This window comes from Salmo salar, chromosome ssa27, assembly GCF_905237065.1.
Source record: "Salmo salar chromosome ssa27, Ssal_v3.1, whole genome shotgun sequence".
NCBI classification, from domain to species: domain Eukaryota; kingdom Metazoa; phylum Chordata; class Actinopteri; order Salmoniformes; family Salmonidae; genus Salmo; species Salmo salar.
The window spans coordinates 43,387,756-43,410,082 of NC_059468.1; the positions used below are offsets into that span (position 1 = coordinate 43,387,756).

The following is a 22,327-nucleotide window of genomic DNA, read 5'->3' on the forward strand; positions in this document are numbered from 1 at the left end:
TCACATTTACACCTTTATAACCCCCCAGCCACCTCCCTCCATCTGGTGGCTTTGGGGTCACATTTACACCTTTATAACCCCCCAGCCACCTCTCTCCATCTGGTGGCTTTGGGGTCACATTTACACCTTTATAACCCCCCAGCCACCTCTCTCCATCTGGTGGCTTTGAGGTCACATTTACACCTTTATGACCCCCCAGCCACCTCTCTCCATCTGGTGGCTTTGAGGTCACATTTACACCTTTATAACCCCCAGCCACCTCTCTCCATCTGGTGGCTTTGAGGTCACATTTACACCTTTATGACCCCCCAGCCACCTCTCTCCATCTGGTGGCTTTGGGGTCACATTTACACCTTTATAACCCCCCAGCCACCTCTCTCCATCTGGTGGCTTTGAGGTCACATTTACACCTTTATGACCCCCCAGCCACCTCTCTCCATCTGGTGGCTTTGAGGTCACATTTACACCTTTATAACCCCCCAGCCACCTCTCTCCATCTGGTGGCTTTGGGGTCACATTTACACCTTTATAACCCCCCAGCCACCTCTCTCCATCTGGTGGCTTTGAGGTCACATTTACACCTTTATAACCCCCCAGCCACCTCTCTCCATCTGGTGGCTTTGGGGTCACATTTACACCTTTATGACCCCCCAGCCACCTCTCTCCATCTGGTGGCTTTGAGGTCACATTTACACCTTTATGACCCCCCAGCCACCTCTCTCCATCTGGTGGCTTTGAGGTCACATTTACACCTTTATGACCCCCCAGCCACCTCTCTCCATCTGGTGGCTTTGAGGTCACATTTACACCTTTATGACCCCCAGCCACCTCTCTCCATCTGGTGGCTTTGAGGTCACATTTACACCTTTATGACCCCCAGCCACCTCTCTCCATCTGGTGGCTTTGAGGTCACATTTACACCTTTATGACCCCCCAGCCACCTCTCTCCATCTGGTGGCTTTGAGGTCACATTTACACCTTTATGACCCCCAGCCACCTCTCTCCATCTGGTGGCTTTGGGGTCACATTTACACCTTTATGACCCCCAGCCACCTCTCTCCATCTCTCATTATCAGGACAGAGAGAGTGATCATAAACACCAGCTATTTCTATAACTAGCCCTTTGATGGTGGCAGGTAGTGGGCCTCTCTGCCTCTCTGTGTACATCCCAAATGGTAGCCTATTCCATGTATATATATATATATATATATATATATATATATATATATATATCTGCACTACTTCTGATATGTAATGCACTGTATAGGGAATAGTGTGCCATTTGGGACACTGCCTGTGGTTTGTTGTTTCTAAAGAATCAGAGGAATCTCTGGGAGGACTAATGCATTATGGGTCACAGGAAATAGATCACTTTGAACATGATATAATCAGTATTAGAGTCCTTTTCGGCTCCCACTGTGTAAACCTCTGGAGTGGAACAAAGGCCCTCAAACTTCACGCTAGAGCTGCTAATGGATAAGCTAAAGCCTCGAATGTCACGGAGGATAATGGTCTGCTCTTCATATGATGTGAAGTTATTGTTGTGTCTTTGAGGGACAGAAAACCGACCGTGTCACAGAAATACACAGCTAAGCCCCTGAGGATGATGGGTAGTTGCTTTTTAGCTTCAGATGATGTGGGTAGCTGTGTTGTGTTGTGTTTATTTGAGGTAAAAAAAAATAATAATAATAATTCACACAAAGCACATCCAAGCCACTGAGGACAGAGGATAATGCCGAGGAGTACAGAGGATAATGTCACAGAGGACAGAGGATAATGCAGGAGAGTACAGAGGATAATGCCGAGGAGGACAGAGGATAATGCAGAGGAGCACAGAGGATAATGCCGAGGAGTACAGAGGATAATGCCGAGGAGGACAGAGGATAATGCAGAGGAGCACAGAGGATAATGCAGAGGGGAGTACAGAGGATAATGCCGAGGAGGACAGAGGATAATATCACAGAGGAGCACAGAGGTTAATGCCGAGGAGTACAGAGGATAATGCCGAGGAGCACAGAGGATAATGCCGAGGAGGACAGAGGATAATGCCGAGGAGCACAGAGGATAATGCAGAGGAGTACAGAGGATAATGCCGAGGAGCACAGAGGATAATGCCGAGGAGCACAGAGGATAATGCCGTGGAGGACAGAGGATAATGCCGAGGAGCACAGAGGATAATGCAGAGGAGTACAGAGGATAATGCCGAGGAGCACAGAGGATAATGCCGAGGAGCACAGAGGATAATGCCGTGGAGGACAGAGGATAATGCCGAGGAGTACAGAGGATAATGTCGAGGAGTACAGAGGATAATGCCGAGGAGGACAGAGGATAATGCCGAGGAGTACAGAGGATAATACCGTGGAGGACAGAGGATAATGCCAAGGAGGACAGAGGATAATGCCGAGGAGCACAGAGGATAATGCCGTGGAGGACAGAGGATAATGCCGTGGAGGATGATAATGTCACAGAGGACAGAGGATAATGCCGCGGAATGCTGAGGGGGTTAACAACCCCACCCCTCCCACGATCCTCAGCACCCCCCACCCTTCCCATGATCCTCAGCACCCCCCACCCTCCCATGATCCTCAGCACCCCCCACCCTTCCCATGCTCCTCAGCACCCCCCCACCCCTCCCATGATCCTCAGCACCCCCCAAACAGTTGAGCGCACACCACCCACCGCTTCCGAGTATATTACTCGCTAATGTCCAGTCTCTAGTTAACAAAGTCAACGAAATCAGGGCAAGAGTTTCTTTCCAAAGAGATATCCGGGATTTGTAACATACTTTGTTTTACGGAGCCATTGCTAGCTGGGGACATGTTGTCGGAGTCAGTACAGCCAACGGGATTTTCAGTGCATCGCGCGGACAGGAACTAACATCTCTCTGGTAAGAAGAAGGGCGGGGTGTATGTTTCAGGATTAACGACTCATGGTGTAATTGTGACGACATACAAGAACTCAAGTCCTTTTGTTCACCTGACCTAAAATTCCTCACAATCAAATGGCGACGTATTATCAACCAAGAGAACTGTCCTCGGTTATTGTCACAGCCGTGTATATTCCCCCCCGCGGGCAGATACCAAGACGGCCATCAAGGAACTTCACTGGACTTTATGCAAACTGGAAACCATATATCCTGAGGCTGCATTTATTGTAGCTGGGGATTTTAACAAAGCTAATCTGAAAACAAGGCTACCTAAATTCTATCAGCATATCGATTGCAGTACACGAGTGACTAACACACTCAACCACTGCTACTCTATCTTCCGCGATGCATACAAGGCCCTCCTCCGCCGTCCTTTTGGCAAATCTGACCATGACTCCATCTTGTTGCTCCAATCCTATAGGCAGAAACTAAAACAGGAAGCACCCGTGCTTAGCTCTATTCAATGCTGGTCTGACCAGTCAGATTCCACGCTTCAAGATTGCTTCAATCATGTGGGCTGGGATATGTTCCGGGTAGCCTCAGACAATAACATTGACGTAAACTCTGATTCGGTGAGTGAGTTTATCAGGAAGTGTATAGGATATGTTGTTCCCACTGTGACTATTAAAACCTTCCCTAACCAGAAACCGTGGATTGATGGCAGCATTCGCGCAAAACTGAAAGCACGTACCACCGCATTTAATCATGGCAAGGCGACTGGAAACATGGCCGAATACAAACAGTGTAGTAATTCCCTCCGTAAGGCAATCAAACAAGCAAAAAGTCAGTATAGAGACAAAGTGGAGTCGCAATTCAACGGCTCAAACACGAGACGTGTGTAGCAGGGTCTAAAGACAATCACGGATTACAAAAAGAAAACCAGCAACGTCTCGGACATCGACGTCTTGCTCCTAGACAAATGAAACTTCTTTGCTCGTTTTGAGAACAATACAGTGCCGCTGACACGGCCCGCTAACAAAACCTGTGGGCTCTCCTTCTCCGTGGCCGACGTGAGTAAAACATTTAAACATGTTAACCCTCGCAAGGCTGCCAGCCCAGACGGCATCCCGAGCCACATCCTCAGAGCATGGCAGACCAGCTTGCTGGTGTGTTTACAGACATATTTAATCGCTCCCTATCCCAGTCTGCTGTTCCCACATGCTTCAAGATGGCCACCATTGTTCCTATTCCCAAGAAAGCTAAGGTAACTGAACAAAATGACTATTGCCCCGTAGCGCTCACTTCTTGACTAGTCTCTTTTGAGAGATCATATAACGTCCACCCTACCTGTCACCCTAGACCCACTTCAATTTGCTTACCACCCCTATAGGTCCACAGACGATGCAATCGCCATCCCACTGCACACTGCCCTATCCCACCTGGAATACCTATGTCAGATTGCTGTTCATTGACTTTAGCTCAGCATTCAACACCATTGTACCCTCCAAACTCATCATTAAACTCGGGGCCCTGGGTTTGAACCCTGCCCTGTGCAACTGGGTCCTGGACTTTCTGACGGGCCGCCCCCAGGTGGTGAAGGTGGGAAACAACATCTCCACCCCGCTGATCCTCAACACTGGGGCCCCACAAGGGTGCGTTCTCAGCCCTCTCCTGTACTCCCTGTTCACCCATGACTGCATGGTCACACACGCCTCCAACTCAATCACCAAGTTTGCAGACGACACTACAGTGGTAGGCTTAATTACCAACGATGACAAGACAGCCTACAGGAGGAGGTGAGGGCCCTCAGAGTGTGGTGTCAGGAAAATAAACTCTCACTCAATGTCAGTAAAACAAAAGAGATGATCGTGGACTTCAGGAAACAGCAGAGGGAGCACCCCCCCATCCACATCGAAGGGACAACAGTGGAGAATGTGGACATTTCTAAGTTCCTCGGTGTACATATCACTGACAAACTGAAATGGTCCACCACACAGACAGTGTGGTGAAGAAGGCGCAACAGCGCCTCTTCAACCTCAGGAGGCTGAAAAATGTGGCTTGTCACCTAAAACCCTCACTAACTTTTACGGGTGCACAATTGAGAGCATCCTGTCGGGCTGTATCACCGCCTGGTACGGCAACTGCACCGCCCACAACCACAGGGCTCTCCAGAGGGTGGTGAGGTCTGCACAACGCATAACCAGGGGCAAACTACCTCCCCTCCAGGACACCTACACCACCCGATGTCACAGGAAGGCCAAAAATATCATAAAGGACAACAACCACCCGAGCCACTGCCTGTTCACCCCGCTACCATCCAGAAGGTGAGGTCAGTACAGGTGTATCAGAATTGGGACCGAGAGATTGAAAAACAGCTTCTATCTCAAGGCCATCAGACTGTTAAACAGCCATCACTATCACAGAGAGGCTGATGCCTACATACTGACTTGATATCATTGGCCACTTAAATAAATGGAACACTAGTCACTTTAATAATGCCACTTTAAGAATGTTTACATACTGTACATACTACCTCTGTGATATGTGGCTGTCTCGCCTAGCTGTCTGAAGATAAAAGCACTCTCTAGATAAGTCTCTCTGGATAAGTCTCTGGATAAGTCTCTCTAGATAAGTCTCTCTGGATAAGTCTCTAGATAAGTCTCTCTAGATAAGTCTCTCTAGATAAGTCTCTCTGGATAAGTCTCTCTGGATAAGTCTCTCTGGATAAGTCTCTCTGGATAAGTCTCTATGGATAAGTCTCTCTAGATAAGTCTCTCTAGATAAGTCTCTCTAGATAAGTCTCTCTGGATAAGTCTCTCTGGATAAGTCTCTATAGATAAGTCTCTATAGATAAGTCTCTCTGGATAAGTCTCTCTGGATAAGTCTCTCTGGATAAGTCTCTCTGGATAAGTCTCTATAGATAAGTCTCTCTGGATAAGTCTCTCTGGATAAGTCTCTGGATAAGTCTCTCTGGATAAGTCTCTATAGATAAGTCTCTCTGGATAAGTCTCTGTATAAGTCTCTCTGGATAAGTCTCTCTGGATAAGTCTCTGAATAAGTCTCTCTGGATAAGTCTCTCTGGATAAGTCTCTCTGGATAAGTCTCTGGATAAGTCTCTGAATAAGTCTCTCTGGATAAGTCTCTCTGGATAAGTCTCTGTATAAGTCTCTCTGGATAAGTCTCTCTGGATAAGTCTCTCTGGATAAGTCTCTCTGGATAAGTCTCTCTGGATAAGTCTCTGGATAAGTCTCTCTGGATAAGAAAGTCTGCTAATGGACTCAAATGTAAATGTCTCACAAAGCACAGCCAAGTCACTGAGGATAATAGCATGCCATATTACGGTACCATAGCATATTATGTGTTAGTACTCTTCAGATGATGTAAGGTGTACGCTGTTGTCATGGTTATGTCTTCATGTACACTACTGGTCCAAAGGTATACAACACCTACTCATTCAAGGGTTTTTCTTTATTTTTACTATTTTCTACATTGTAGAATAATAGTGAAGACATCAAAACTATGAAATAACACATATGGAATCATGTAGTAACCAAAAAAATGTTAAACAAATCAAAATATATTGTATATTTAAGATTCTTTAAAGTAGCCACCCTTTGCCTTGATGATGTGTGGTACTGTATCTGTTACTGTATCTGTTACTGCTTGAGAAACAGAACTCAGTCCAGACAAGTCCAGATCTTGACCAATATTCCATGATGTGGTACTGTAATGTGTCCTATGTCAGATGGAAATATACCGTTTTGTGTCGTGTACTGTCTGTCAGTCCCCAGCAGATCCAGATCTTTACCACTGTCTCCCCCTACAGGCCAACCTGCCACTCCTACAGCGGGAGCTGCTGCACTGTGCTCGTCTGGCCAAGCAGAACCCAGCTCAGTACCTGGCCCAACACGAACAACTCCTCCTGGACACCTGCTCCACCACCTCCCCCGTCGACTCCTCAGAACTACTCCTCGACCTCAACGACAACGGCAAGAGGAGAACACCTGACAGGTGAGGTTGGTGTTGGTGTCTGCTGGTTCTGGAGGAGACACCTGACAGGTGAGGTTGGGGTTGATGTCTGCTGGTTCTGGAGGAGAACACCTGACAGGTGAGGTTGGTGTTGGTGTCTGCTGGTTCTGGAGGAGACACCTGACAGGTGAGGTTGGGGTTGATGTCTGCTGGTTCTGGAGGAGAACACCTGACAGGTGAGGTTGGTGTTGGTGTCTGCTGGTTCTGGAGGAGAACACCTGACAGGTGAGGTTGGGGTTGATGTCTGCTGGTTCTGGAGGAGAACACCTGACAGGTGAGGTTGGTGTTGGTGTCTGCTGGTTCTGGAGGAGAACACCTGACAGGTGAGGTTGGTGTCTGCTGGTTCTGGAGGAGAACACCTGACAGGTGAGGTTGGTGTTTGTCTGCTGGTTCTGGAGGAGAACACCTGACAGGTGAGGTTGGTGTTGGTGTCTGCTGGTTCTGGAGGAGACACCTGACAGGTGAGGTTGGGGTTGATGTCTGCTGGTTCTGGAGGAGACACCTGACAGGTGAGGTTGGTGTTGGTGTCTGCTGGTTCTGGAGGAGACACCTGACAGGTGAGGTTGGTGTTGGTGTCTGCTGGTTCTGGAGGAGAACACCTGACAGGTGAGGTTGGTGTCTGCTGGTTCTGGAAGTTTCTCTGTACCAGTTGGGATTGAGTAGAGTGGAGATTCAGCAACTCTTGGAAAACAATGAGCTTCTTCAGTGTTTAAGTTGGAGAGTGGAGTGGAAGAAAAAAGGGATGAGAGAGAGAGAAACATGGCATAGAGGAGACGGACCCACTGGTTGTCCTCTAGGTTACAGAGAGCTGGTAGTCCCATCCACCACACTACCAGGTGGTTGGTATAGAGGAGACGGACCCACTGGTTGTCCTCTTGGTTACAGAGAGCTGGTAGTCCCATCCACCACACTACCAGGTGGGTGGTATAGAGGAGATGGACCCACTGGTTGTCCTCTAGGTTACAGAGAGCTGGTAGTCCCATCCACCACACTACCAGGTGGTATAGAGGAGACGGACCCACTGGTTGTCCTCTAGGTTACAGAGAGCTGGTAGTCCCATCCACCACACTACCAGGTGGGTGGTATAGAGGAGATGGACCCACTGGTTGCCCTCTAGGTTACAGAGAGCTGGTAGTCCCATCCACCACACTACCAGGTGGGTTATAGAGGAGACGGACCCACTGGTTGTCCCTCTAGGTTACAGAGAGCTGGTAGTCCCATCCACCACACTACCAGGTGGTATAGAGGAGACGGACCCACTGGTTGTCCTCTAGGTTACAGAGAGCTGGTAGTCCCATCCACCACACTACCAGGTGGGTGGTATAGAGGAGACGGACCCACTGGTTGTCCTCTAGGTTACAGAGAGCTGGTGGTCCCATCCACCACACTACCAGGTGGTGGTATAGAGGAGATGGACCCACTGGTTGCCCTCTAGGTTACAGAGAGCTGGTGGTCCCATCCACCACACTACCAGGTGGTATAGAGGAGATGGACCCACTGGTTGCCCTCTAGGTTATAGAGAGCTGGTAGTCCCATCCACCACACTACCAGGTGGGTGGTATAGAGGAGACGGACCCACTGGTTGCCCTCTAGGTTACAGAGAGCTGGTAGTCCCATCCACCACACTACCAGGTGGGTGGTATAGAGGAGACGGACCCACTGGTTGTCCTCTAGGTTACAGAGCGCTGGTAGTCCCATCCACCACACTACCAGGTGGTATAGAGGAGATGGACCAACTGGTTGTCCTCTAGGTTACAGAGAGCTGGTAGTCCCATCCACCACACTACCAGGTGGGTGGTATAGAGGAGACGGACCAACTGGTTGCCCTCTAGGTTACAGAGAGCTGGTAGTCCCATCCACCACACTACCAGGTGGGTGGTATAGAGGAGACGGACCCGCTGGTTGCCCTCTAGGTTACAGAGAGCTGGTAGTCCCATCCACCACACTACCAGGTGGTGGTATAGAGGAGATGGACCCACTGGTTGCCCTCTAGGTTACAGAGAGCTGGTAGTCCCATCCACCACACTACCAGGTGGTATAGAGGAGATGGACCCACTGGTTGGCCTCTAGGTTACAGAGAGCTGGTAGTCCCATCCACCACACTACCAGGTGGGTGGTATAGAGGAGACGGACCCACTGGTTGTCCTCTAGGTTACAGAGAGCTGGTAGTCCCATCCACCACACTACCAGGTGGGTGGTATAGAGGAGACGGACCCACTGGTTGCCCTCTAGGTTACAGAGAGCTGGTAGTCCCATCCACCACACTACCAGGTGGGTGGTATAGAGGAGACGGACCCGCTGGTTGTCCTCTAGGTTACAGAGAGCTGGTAGTCCCATCCACCACACTACCAGGTGGTGTATAGAGGAGACGGACCCGCTGGTTGTCCTCTAGGTTACAGAGAGCTGGTAGTCCCATCCACCACACTACCAGGTGGGTGGTATAGAGGAGATGGACCCACTGGTTGTCCTCTAGGTTACAGAGAGCTGGTAGTCCCATCCACCAAACTACCAGGTGGTATAGAGGAGACGGACCCACTGGTTGCCCTCTAGGTTACAGATAGCTGGTAGTCCCATCCACCAAACTACCAGGTGTGATCAGGGAAGGGACTCAGAGGGTTATGCTAATCTGGTATAGAGCAGACCTAACCCACTCTATTAAATTAATCAAAACAGGAACATTTTACATCTGGCTAGAAATTAATGAGGAAATTATCTCAACAGAGAAAAATGTCCTCCTGTGTGCTACCTATATCCCCCCACTAGAATCCCCATACTATAATGAAGACAGCTTCTCCATCCTACCTATATCCCCCCACTAGAATCCCCATACTATAATGAAGACAGCTTCTCCATCCTACCTATATCCCCCCCACTAGAATCCCCATACTATAATGAAGACAGCTTCTCCATCCTACCTATATCCCCCCACTAGAATCCCCATACTATAATGAAGACAGCTTCTCCATCCTACCTATATCCCCCCACTAGAATCCCCATACTATAATGAAGACAGCTTCTCCATCCTACCTATATCCCCCCCACTAGAATCCCCATACTATAATGAAGACAGCTTCTCCATCCTACCTATATCCCCCCACTAGAATCCCCATACTTTAATGAAGACAGCTTCTCCATCCTACCTATATCCCCCCACTAGAATCCCCATACTATAATGAAGACAGCTTCTCCATCCTACCTATATCCCCCCACTAGAATCCCCATACTATAATGAAGACAGCTTCTCCATCCTACCTATATCCCCCCACTAGAATCCCCATACTTTAATGAAGACAGCTTCTCCATCCTGGAGGGGGAAATCAATCATTTCCAGGCCCAGGGACATGTACTAGTCTGTGGCGACCTAAACGCCAGAACTGGACAAGAACCTGACACCCTCAGCACACAGGGGGACAAACACCTACCTGGAGGTGACAGCATTCCCTCCCCCATATGCCCCCCTAGACACAACTCTGCACTCTGGGTATGTACATAGTCATAGGCTTCGAGGGGACTCCTATGGTAGGTACACCTATAGCTCATCTCTTGGCAGTAGTACTGTAGACTACTTTATCACTGACCTCAACCCAGAGTCTCTCAGAGCGTTCACAGTCAGTCCACTGACACCCCTATCAGATCACAGCAAAATCACAGTCTACCTGAACAGAGCAACACTCAATCATGAGGCATCAACGCCAACGGAACTGAATAATATTAAGAAATGCTGTAGATGGAAGGAAAGTAGAATAGGCAATAAGCAACAACACATTCAATCCCTTTTAGAGAGAGAGAGAGAGAGAGAGAGAGAGAGAGAGAGAGAGAGAGAGAGAGAGAGAGAGAGAGAGAGAGAGAGAGAGAGAGAGAGAGAGAGAGAGAGAGAGAGAGAGAGAGAGAGAGAGAGAGAGCAGAGAGAGCACAGAGAGAGAGAGAGAGAGAGAGAGAACCTGTTAAATCCTCTGTTTCAGAAACATTTTCCAGCCGTTGAGTTCGCTAGTGGGGTGTAGGGGAGAGGAGGAAGGGAGCATTATGGGAAAGAAGTTATGTCTGTGGAGCATATGGTCTGAGATGGATCAGTATCAGGAGACCATGAAAACACCTCATTAAGAAGTACAATCTGTTTCTACACACACACGATAACATACGCACTATACACACACACACACACACACACGATAACATACGCACCATACACACACATACACACACACACATACAATAACATACGCACTATAAATACACATGGATTTAGTACTGTAGATGTGTGGTAGTGGTGGAGTAGGGGCCTGAGGGAACACAGTGTATTGTAGATATGTGGTAGTGGTGGAGTAGGGGCCTGAGGGAACACAGTGTATTGTAGATATGTGGTAGTGGTGGAGTAGGGGCCTGAGGGAACACAGTGTATTGTAGATATGTGGTAGTGGTGGAGTAGGGGCCTGAGGGAACACAGTGTATTGTAATGTTTTAAAAATTGTATAAACTGCCTTAATTTAGCTGGACCCCAGGAAGAGTAGCTGCTACCTTGGCAGGAACTAATGGGGATCCATAATAAACCCCAGGAAGAGTAGCTGCTGCCTTGGCAGGAACTAATGGGGATCCATAATAAACCCCAGGAAGAGTAGCTGCTGCCTTGACAGGAACTAATGGGGATCCATAATAAACCCCAGGAAGAGTAGCTGCTGCCTTGACAGGAACTAATGGGGATCCATAATAAACCCCAGGAAGAGTAGCTGCTGCCTTGGCAGGAACATATGGGGATCCATAATAAACCCCAGGAAGAGTAGCTGCTGCCTTGGCAGGAACTAATGGGGATCCATAATAAACCCCAGGAAGAGTAGCTGCTGCCTTGGCAGGAACTAATGGGGATCCATAATAAACCCCAGGAAGAGTAGCCGCTGCCGTGGCAGGAACTAATGGGGATCCATAATAAACCCCAGGAAGAGTTGCTGCTGCCTTGGCAGGAACTAATGGGGATCCATAATAAACCCCAGGAAGAGTAGCCGCTGCCTTGGCAACAGGAACTAATGGGGATCCATAATAAACCCCAGGAAGAGTAGCTGCTGCCTTGGCAGGAACTAATGGGGATCCATAATAAATAGAAATACAAATGTGTGTCAGAGAGGGGGAGAGAAGGTGAGAGAGGGGAGGGTGGGGGAGGAGAGGGAAGGGTTGGAGAGGGGAGGGGAAGGTGAGAGAAGGGAGGGGAGGGTGGGAGAGAAGAGGGTGAGAGAGGTGAGGGTTGGAGAGGGGAGGGTGAGAGAGGGGGAGGGGAGGGTGGGAGAGGAGAGTGGAGGGTGAGAGAGGGGAGGGTGGGAGAGGGGAGGACGAGAGAGGAGAGGGGAGGGGAGGGTGGTAGATGGGAGGGTGAGAGAGGAGAGGAGAGGAGAGGAGAGGAGAGGAGAGGAGAGGAGAGGAGAGGAGAGGGGAGGGGGAGGGTGAGAGAGGGGAGGGGAGGGTGGGAGAGGAGAGGGGAGCGTGAGAGAGGGGAGGGGAGGGTGGGAGAGGGGAGGGAGAGAGAGGAGAGGAGAGGGGAGGGTGAGAGAGGAGAGGGGAGGGTGAGAGAGGGGAGGGGAGGGTGAGAGAGGAGGGGAGGGTGAGAGAGGAGAGGAGAGGAGAGGAACAGAGTAAAACACCCAGCCTCGTGGTGGAACCCCTTCTATAGGAGACAGAGTCAGAACAGAGTAAAACACCCTGTCAGGCCTCTCGATTGGCGCAGTGGTCTTGCTGTTCCACTACAGATTCTGGTCCGAGTCCAGGCTCTGTCGCAGCCGGCAGCGACCGTGCGACACAATGGGTGTCGGATAATTGGCCCGTCGTCGTCCGGGTTAGGGGAGTGTTTGGCCGGCAGGGATGTTCTTGTCCCATCGCTCTCTAGCGACTCCTGCGGCGGGTCGGGCGCAGTGCACGCTGACACGTTCGCCAGGTGTACGGTGTTTTCCTCCGACACTTGTGCGGCTTGGTTGGGTTGATTTTCGGGGGACCCACTGCTCTCGACCTTCTCCTCTCCCGAGTCCGTACGGGAGTTGCAGCGATGAGACGGGGCTGTAACTACCAAATGGATACCGTGAAATTGGGGAGAAAACGGGGAATACTCAGAAAACGCCCTGTGTCATGGTGGAACCCCTTCTTCTAAAGCTGTGTTTCTCACTCTCCGGGACCAAAGGGCCCACAGGACTCTGGTCAAAAGAAGTGCACTATGTAGGGAATAGAATAGAATAGGGTGCCATTTGGGACAACTTCTTCTAAAGCTGTTTCTCACTGTCTTTTTTCCTCTCTGTTCCCTCTCCTCCTCCTCTCTGTTCCCTCTCCTCCTCCTCCTCTCTGTTCCCTCTCCTCCTCCTCCTCTCTGTTCCCTCTCCTCCTCCTCCTCTCTGTTCCCTCCCCCTCTCCTCCTCCTCCTCTCTGTTCCTTCTCCTCCTCCTCCTCTCTGTTCCCTCCCCCTCTCCTCCTCCTCCTCTCTGTTCCCTCTCCTCCTCCTCCTCTCTGTTCCCTCCCCCTCTCCTCCTCCTCTCTGTTCCCTCTCCTCCTCCTCTCTGTTCCCTCCCCCTCTCCTCCTCCTCCTCTCTGTTCCCTCTCCTCCTCCTCCTCTCTGTTTCCTCCCCCTCTCCTCCTCCTCCTCTCTATTCCCTCCCCCTCTCCTCCTCCTCCTCTCTGTTCCCTCTCCTCCTCCTCCTCTCTGTTCCCTCTCCTCCTCCTCCTCTCTGTTCCCTCTCCTCCTCCTCCTCTCTGTTCCCTCTCCTCCTCCTCTCTGTTCCCTCTCCTCCTCCTCTCTGTTCCTTCTCCTCCTCCTCCTCTCTGTTCCCTTCTCCTCCTCCTCCTCTCTGTTCCCTCTCCTCCTCCTCCTCTCTGTTCCTTCTCCTCCTCCTCCTCTCTGTTCCCTCTCCTCCTCCTCTCTGTTCCTTCTCCTCCTCCTCCTCTCTGTTCCCTCTCCTCCTCCTCCTCTCTGTTCCCTCTCCTCCTCCTCCTCTCTGTTCCCTCTCCTCCTCCTCCTCTCTGTTCCCTCTCCTCCTCCTCCTCTCTGTTCCTTCTCCTCCTCCTCCTCTCTGTTCCCTCTCCTCCTCCTCTCTGTTCCCTCTCCTCCTCCTCCTCTCTGTTCCCTCTCCTCCTCCTCCTCTCTGTTCCCTCTCCTCCTCCTCTCTGTTCCTTCTCCTCCTCCTCCTCTCTGTTCCCTCTCCTCCTCCTCCTCTCTGTTCCCTCTCCTCCTCCTCTCTGTTCCTTCTCCTCCTCCTCCTCTCTGTTCCCTCTCCTCCTCCTCCTCTCTGTTCCCTCTCCTCCTCCTCTCTGTTCCTTCTCCTCCTCCTCTCTCTGTTCCCTCTCCTCCTCCTCCTCTCTGTTCCCTCTCCTCCTCCTCTCTTGTTCCTTCTCCTCCTCCTCCTCTCTGTTCCCTCCCCTCTCCTCCTCCTCCTCTCTGTTCCCTCTCCTCCTCCTCCTCTCTGTTCCTTCTCCTCCTCCTCCTCTCTGTTCCCTCTCCTCCTCCTCCTCCTCCTCTCTGTTCCTTCTCCTCCTCCTCCTCTCTGTTCCCTCTCCTCCTCCTCCTCTCTGTTCCCTCTCCTCCTCCTCCTCTCTGTTCCTTCTCCTCCTCCTCCTCTCTGTTCCTTCTCCTCCTCCTCCTCTCTGTTCCCTCCCCCTCTCCTCCTCCTCCTCTCTGTTCCCTCTCCTCCTCCTCCAGAACCAAAGAGAACGGCTTCGACAGGGATGGTCCCCTGCACCCGGAGAATTCCAGTAAGAGACCCTGTACGATCAGCCCGGCAGGCCAACGGTTCAGCCCCTCCAACGGTCCCCTCCCCTACCAATCTAACGGCCTGGCCCATTTACACCCCACGCCGCCCCCACAGCACTACCGGATGGACGACATGGCCATCACACACCATTACAGAGACTCACCACACTACCGCCACCCCAACCACAACCACCGCGAGCTCAGGGAGAGACCACGGCCACTGGGTAAGGACAGGAGGAGGAGAGAGGAGAAGAGGGTTAGAGTTTGGGGACGGAGGGACGGAGGGATGGAGGAGGGATGTGGAGGACTGAGAAGGATAGAAGGAGAGGGAATAGTAGGAATAGGGTCAAGCGTAGCTGTTCATGTGTCCATCCTGCAAGAGGTCCAGATCTTCTACCCACAAACCAGAGAGGTTATTTTAATACAGAGAGAGGAGATGTTTCCACAGTGGATCTGTGTCCTAGAAGCTTAATGACTAGCTACATATCCCTGATCTAAAAATACTTCTCTACATTTAGCATGTCTGGCCTGTGATAGAGGGAGGGAGGGAGGGAGGGAGGGAGGGAGGGAGGGAGGGAGGGTTGGGTGAGGGGGAGATGCACTAGATAGGGAATAGGGTGACATAGGGCCCTGGTCAAAAGTAGTGCACTAGATAGTGAATAGGGTGACATAGGGCCCTGATCAGAAGTAATGCACTAGATAGGGAATAGGGTGACATAGGGCCCTGGTCAAAAGTAGTGCACTAGATAGGGAATATTCAGTCTTATTTGGAACAAAGCACTTATTTGATATCTTCCTCTTTCAACGTTTTCCTCGTTGATGATGGAACAGTGGAGAGAGGATGGAGGGAACAGTGGAGAGAGGATGGAGGGAACCGTGGAGAGAGGATGGAGGGAACAGTGGAGAGAGGATGGAGGGAACAGTGGAGAGAGGATGGAGGGAACAGTGGAGAGAGGATGGAGGGAACGGTGGAGAGAGGATGGAGGGACAGTGGAGAGAGGATGGAGGGAACGGTGGAGAGAGGATGGAGGGGACAGTGGAGAGAGGATGGAGGGAACAGTGGAGAGAGGATGGAGGGGACAGTGGAGAGAGGATGGAGGAAACAGTGGAGAGAGGATGGAGGGAACGGTGGAGAGAGGATGGAGGGACAGTGGAGAGAGGATGGAGGGAACGGTGGAGAGAGGATGGAGGGGACAGTGGAGAGAGGATGGAGGGAACAGTGGAGAGAGGATGGAGGGGACAGTGGAGAGAGGATGGAGGGAAGAGTGGAGAGAGGGAAGAGTGGAGAGAGGATGGAGCGAACAGTAGAGAGAGGATGGAGGGAACGGTGGAGAGAGGATGGAGGGAACAGTGGAGAGAGGATGGAGGGGACAGTGGAGAGAGGATGGAGGGAAGAGTGGAGAGAGGGAAGAGTGGAGAGAGGATGGAGCGAACAGTAGAGAGAGGATGGAGGGAACGGTGGAGAGAGGATGGAGGGAACAGTGGAGAGAGGATGGAGGGAACAGTGGAGAGAGGATGGAGGGAAGACAGGACACTCATATCTTGTTCCACAGACTTTAACTTTCTCTCTCACCCCCCTCTCTCCCCCTCTCTCTCTCTCTCTCTCTCTCTCTCTCTCTCTCTCTCTCTCTCTCTCTCCCCCTCTCTCCCCTCTCTCTCTCCCCCCCTCTCTCTCCCCTCTCTCTCCCTCTCTCTCTATCTCTCTCGCTCTCTCTCTCCCTCTCCCTCTCTCTCTCTCTCTCTCTCTCTCTCCTGATTGATGAAGGGATGCACGGGGCTCGTCAGGAAGAGGTGATCGACCACCGGTTGACAGACAGAGAATGGGGGGAGGAATGGAAGCACCTTGACCATGTAAGAAAAGTAATAACATTTTTATTACTATACCAACTATACCTGTACCTGTACCTGTGCTTGTGCCTGTACCTGTACCTGTACCTGTACCTGTACCTGTACCTGTATCTGTACCTGTATCTGTATCTGTACCTGTGTCTGTACCTGTACCTGTACCTGTATCTGTACCTGTGTTTGTGTCTGTACCTGTACCTGTATCTGTACCTGTACCTGTACCTGTGTCTGTACCTGTATCTGTACCTGTATCTGTATCTGTACCTGTATCTGTACCTGTATCTGTACCTGTACCTGTACCTGTGTCTGTACCTGTATCTGTACCTGTACCTGTGTCTGTACCTGTGTCTGTACCTGTACCTGTGCCTGTACCTGTACAGTATGTTTGTATTAGGTAGCCAAATATGTGCATGTAATTCATTTTTACAGTTCTTTCCTCCTGATACAGTACCTTCCTCCTGATACAGTACCTTCCTCCTGATACAGTACCTTCCTCCTGATACAGTACCTTCCTGTACCTGTATCTGTACCTGTGTCTGTTCTGTATCTGTACCTGTATCTGTACCTGTACCTGTACCTGTGTCTGTACCTGTATCTGTACCTGTACCTGTGTCTGTACCTGTGTCTGTACCTGTACCTGTACCTGTACCTGTATCTGTACCTGTACCTGTGCCTGTACCTGTGCCTGTACCTGTACAGTATGTTTGTATTAGGTAGCCAAATATGTGCATGTAATTCATTTTTACAGTTCTTTCCTCCTGTTACAGAACCTTCCTCCTGATACAGTACCTTCCTCCTGATACAGAACCTTCCTCCTGATACAGTACCTTCCTCCTCCTCTTCCTGATACAGTACCTTCCTCCTGATACAGTACCTTCCCCCTGATACAGTACCTTCCTCCTGATACAGTACCTTCCTCCTGATACAGTACCTTCCCCCTGATACAGTACCTTCCTCCTGATACAGTACCTTCCTCCTGATACAGTACCTTCCTCCTGATACAGTACCTTCCCCCTGATACAGTACCTTCCTCCTGATACAGTACCTTCCTCCTGATACAGTACCTTCCTCCTGATACAGTACCTTCCTCCTGATACAGTACCTTCCTCCTGATACAGTACCTACCCCCTGATACAGTACCTTCCTCCTGATACAGTACCTTCCTCCTGATACAGTACCTTCCTCCTGATACAGTACCTTCATCCTAATACAGTACCTTCCTCCTGATACAGTACCTTCATCCTAATACACTACCTTCCTCCTGATACAGTACCTTCATCCTAATACAGTACCTTCCCCCTCCTCAGCTGCTGAACTGCATCATGGACATGGTTGAGAAGACGAGGCGATCTCTCACCGTGCTGCGGCGCTGCCAGGAGGCCGACAGGGAGGAGCTTAACTACTGGATCAGACGATACAGCGACGCGGAGGACCTGAAGAAAGGAGGCAGCAGGACCCAGAGCAGACAGCAGAGTCCTACAGGACAAGATAACTACACTACAGGTATAACTACACTACAAGATAACTACACTACAGGATAACTACACTACAGGTATAACTACACTACAAGATAACTACACTACAGGTATAACTACACTACAGGTATAACTACACTACAGGTATAACTACACTACAAGATAACTACACTACAGGATAACTACACTACAGGTATAACTACACTACAGGATAACTACACTACAGGATAACTACACTACAGGTAAACTATGTACATTATACTATAGTACCAGTTATGTATATCTTCATGTTGTTTAGTACAGTATAGATATTACAGTACCTGTCGCCACAGCTGAGCCCAGCCAGCAACAGTCGAGGTATGAGACAGGGCTTGATCAAACAGTCAGTCAGTCAATCAATCAACCAGTCAATCAATCAATCAATCAATCAAACAATCAAACAGACACTAGATAGACAGTAGCTATGTCTGATCCCTTCCTGTTCAGACTAGACATAGACCTTTCAACTTGGGGTCCAACTCCATGACTACATGACCTTTCACTGGTGTTATTTGACTGGGCTGTGTGTCTGTCTTCCAGAGATTCACCGGGATCTTCTCCACAGACCAGTGATGACCGGATACGTGCCTGAAGAGATCTGGAAGAAAGCTGGTGAGCATCTCTCTCTCTCTCTCTCTCTCTCTCTCTGTCTCTCTCTGTCTCTCTCTCTCTCTCTCTCTCTCTCTCTCTCTCTCTCTCTCTCTCTCTCTCTCTCTCTCTCTCTCTCTCTCTCGCTCTCTCTCGCTCTCTCTCTCTGCCTCTCTCTCTCTCTCTCTCTCTGTCTCTCTCTCTCTCTCTCGCTCTCTCTCTCTCTCTCTCTCTCTCTCTCTCTCTCTCTCTCTTTCTCGCTCTCTTCTCTCTCTCTCTCTCTCTCTCTCTCTCTCTCTCGCTCTCTCTCTCGCTCTCGCTCTCGCTCTCTCTCTCTCTCTCTCTCTCTCTCTCTTTCTCAATTCAATTCAATTCAATTCGCTTTATTGGCATGACGTAACAATATACATATTGCCAAAGCTTATTTTGGATATTTACAATATAAAAATAAATAAAAAATGAGAATCAAATATTGTCAACTGGACAACAGTAACAACAATAACCAAGGGTCAAAATAACCATACATTTAACAATAACAATAATCATACAGTAGAGGACATGTGCAGGTTTATTGGTCTGTCAGACACTGTCCCTCAACTTATGGCAGGCAGCAATGTAGTGCGCTGCCAACACACAGCTCTCTGCGTCCTCCCCCAACAGGACGGGTAGCCTATCCTCATCAGAGAGTTCTTTGAAAACTTGAATAAGGGTTTCAAATTTGGGGAAATGACACTCTAATTATTTTATATTTTTGACATTTTGTCAGGAAATGCAGCTCCGTCTCAGGTTCTGCTGTGGTGCAGTGGTTGCACAGCCTTTCCTCTACAAGGAGCCAGGTTTTCCTGTGTCTACCCTTCTCAATGGCAAGGCTGTGCTCACTGAGCCTGTACTTTGTCAAGGTTTTTCTAAGGTTTTGATCAGTAACCATGGTCAAATATTTAGCCATAGTGTACTGTCGATTTAGGGCCAGATAGCACTGCATTCTGCTTTGTGTTTGTGATTGTGTTTCCCAATAAGCAATGTAGTTTTGTTTTCACTGTGTTGTAATTTGGTTTATTCTGATTGATTGGATGTTCTGGTCCTGAGGCTTCAGTATGTTAGTAGAACAGGTTTGTGAACTCAGCCCCAGGACCAGCTGGATGAGGGTCCTGAGGCTTCAGTGTGTTAGTAGAACAGGTTAGTGAACTCAGACCCAGGACCAGCTGGATGAGGGTCCTGAGGCTTCAGTGTGTTAGTAGAACAGGTTTGTGAACTCTGCCCCAGGACCAGCTGGATGAGGGGACTCTTTTCTTTGCTCAGCTCTCTGCATTGCAGGACTTGGTAATGATATGAGAGGGGGTCACTGTATTTTAGATGTTTCCAAAACTTAATTGCTCTTTTTTGAGTTTTTATTATTAGTGGATATTGGCCTAATTCTGCCCTGCATGCATTGTTTGTAGTTTTCCTCTGGACACGTAGGAGAATCTTACAGAACTCTGCATGTAGGGTTTCAATGGGGTGTTTGTCCCATTTGATGAAATCTTGTTTTGCAAGTGGACCCCACACCTCGCTGCCATAAAGTGCAATTGGTTCAATGACATATTCAATTAGTTTTAGCCAAATTTTAATAGGTATTTCAATTTGAATTTGCTTTTTAATGGCGTAGAATGCCCTGCGTGCTTTCTCTCTCAGTTCATTCACTGCCTCATTAAGGTGTCCAGTTGAGCTTATTTTTAAACCTAAGTAATTGTAGTGTGTACAGTACTCTATATATTTTGTACCAATTGAGAACTTTGGTCTAATTCCCTGAGATCTGGATCTTCTCTGGAAAATCATTATTTTAGTCTTTTTGGAGTTTACTGCCAGGGCCCAGGTCTGGCAGTACTGCTCTAGCAGGTCCAGGCTCTGCTGTAGGCCATGTGCTGTGGGTGACAGCAGGCATAGGTCATCTGCGAAGAGTAGGCATTTAACTTCTGAATTGTGGAGACTAACACCAGGGGCTGAGGATTTTTCTAGAATAGTGGCCAATTCGTTAATGTAAATATTGAAGAGTGCAGGGCTCAGATTGCAACCCTGACGAAGGCCCCGCCCCTGGTTAAAGAATTCTGTTATTTTCTTACCAATTTTAATGCTGCACGTATTGCCAGTATACATTGATTTAATTATGTCATATGTTTTACCCCCTACACCACTTTCAATAACTTTGTAGAACAGTCCTGTATGCCAAATAGAATCAAATGCTTTTTGGAAGTCGATAAAGCAAGCGTATATTTTGGTATTATTTTGGTGGACATGTTTTTCTATCAGGGTGTGTAGGGTGTAAATATGATCAGTTGTGCGATGTTTTGGTATAAATCCAATTTGGCTTTTACTCAAGACATTGTGCTTATTAAGGAAGTTTAGAACTCTTACATTGATGATACTACAGAAAACCTTCCCCAGGTTACTGTTCACACAAATGCCTCTGTAATTGTTAGGGTCAAATTTGTCTCCGTTCTTAAAGATTGGGGTTATGGGTCCTTGATTCCAGATGTCAGGGAAATAACCTACACTCAGGATCAAATTAAACAGTTTTAATATAGCCAATTGAAATTTTGCACTAGTAAGTTTGAGCATCTCATTTAGGATGCCATCAGGTCCGCATGCTTTTTTAAATTTGAGAGCCTGAAGTTTCTTATAGAGCTCCTGGTCAGTAATTGGGGAGTCCAATGGGTTTTGATTGTCCTTTATAGCTTTTTCTAATCCATTTAACTTCTCATGGATTTGGCGTTGTTCTGCGTTTGTGTCAATTTGAACGGTGTTGTAGAGTGTTTTAAAATGGGTCGTCCATACGTCACCATTTTGTATCTCTAATTCCTCTTGTTTTCATTTTCTTTTGGTTTTTCCAATTTTGCCAGAAGTTGTTTGTGTTTATGGACTCCTCAGTTGGTGTCAGCTGCTTGCTGTTGTACTGTGCTGTTTTGGTTCTGAGTGTACGTTTTATAGAGTTTTAAAGTCTCACAGTAATGAAGGCATAATTCACCATTATTTATGTCTCTGTGCTTTTGGTTTGATAGTGTTCTAAGTTTTTTCCTTATAATTTTACAATCTGCATCAAACCAGTTGTCATCTATGATTTTTTTAGTTTTGTTTTTTATCAATTTCAGTTGTGCTTCTTTTGCCGTTTGCCTGAATATATAGTTGATGTTTTGTACTGCTAGATTGATGCCTTCTTTACTGTGAGTGAATGTGGTATCCAGAAAGTTATCTAAGAGTGTTTGGATATTTTGGTTGCAGGTTGCTTTCTGGTATTCTTCTGTGCTGTTTTGGGCCCATCTGTATGAATTTCTAATATTGTACAGCTTACTGGGCTGTGAATGTGTGGTTGTTTCCATGTCTGTTCTTTTGAGGAACAACGTAATTTGGCTGTGATCAGACAGAGGTGTTAGTGGCTTGACAGTGAATGAGCTGAGAGAGAAAGGGTCCATGTCTGTGATCATATAGTCTACTGTACTGTGGCCAAGAGGTGAGCAGTAGGTGAATCTCCCCAAAGAGTCGGTGTAACATACCATTGACAAAGTACAGACCCAGGCTTCTACAGAGCTGCAACAGATCCCTTCCGTTTTTGTTGACGGTGCCGTCACTGTTGTTTCTATGGGGGAGATTAAGGCAGTTAGAAACAGTATGGCCTGTAATAAAGCTGTCCCCTCGTGTGCTCGTTAGATCAGGTTTCTCTCTCGCTATCTCTCTCTCTCTCTCTCTCTCTCTCTCTCTCTCTCTCTCTCTATTTAAATTCAAAGGGCTTTATTGGCA

At 48.8% G+C, this 22,327-nt stretch overlaps 1 protein-coding gene across 3 annotated transcripts in view; it reads left to right on the forward strand.

The window, feature by feature from the left end:
* LOC106589143 (protein CBFA2T1) overlaps nt 1-22,327 on the forward strand; it is a 173,420-nt gene that overhangs the window by 118,250 nt on the left and 32,843 nt on the right. For 2 of the 3 annotated variants that reach the window (XM_045709648.1, XM_045709646.1), the window contains 5 exons: nt 6,693-6,877; nt 14,559-14,833; nt 16,375-16,469; nt 17,762-17,957; nt 18,509-18,580. In XM_045709648.1, the coding sequence (XP_045565604.1) occupies nt 6,693-6,877; nt 14,559-14,833; nt 16,375-16,469; nt 17,762-17,957; nt 18,509-18,580 (823 nt within the window). The remainder of the gene's footprint in view (nt 1-6,692; nt 6,878-14,558; nt 14,834-16,374; nt 16,470-17,761; nt 17,958-18,508; nt 18,581-22,327) is intronic. The other variant, XM_045709647.1, reaches the window with a different exon arrangement.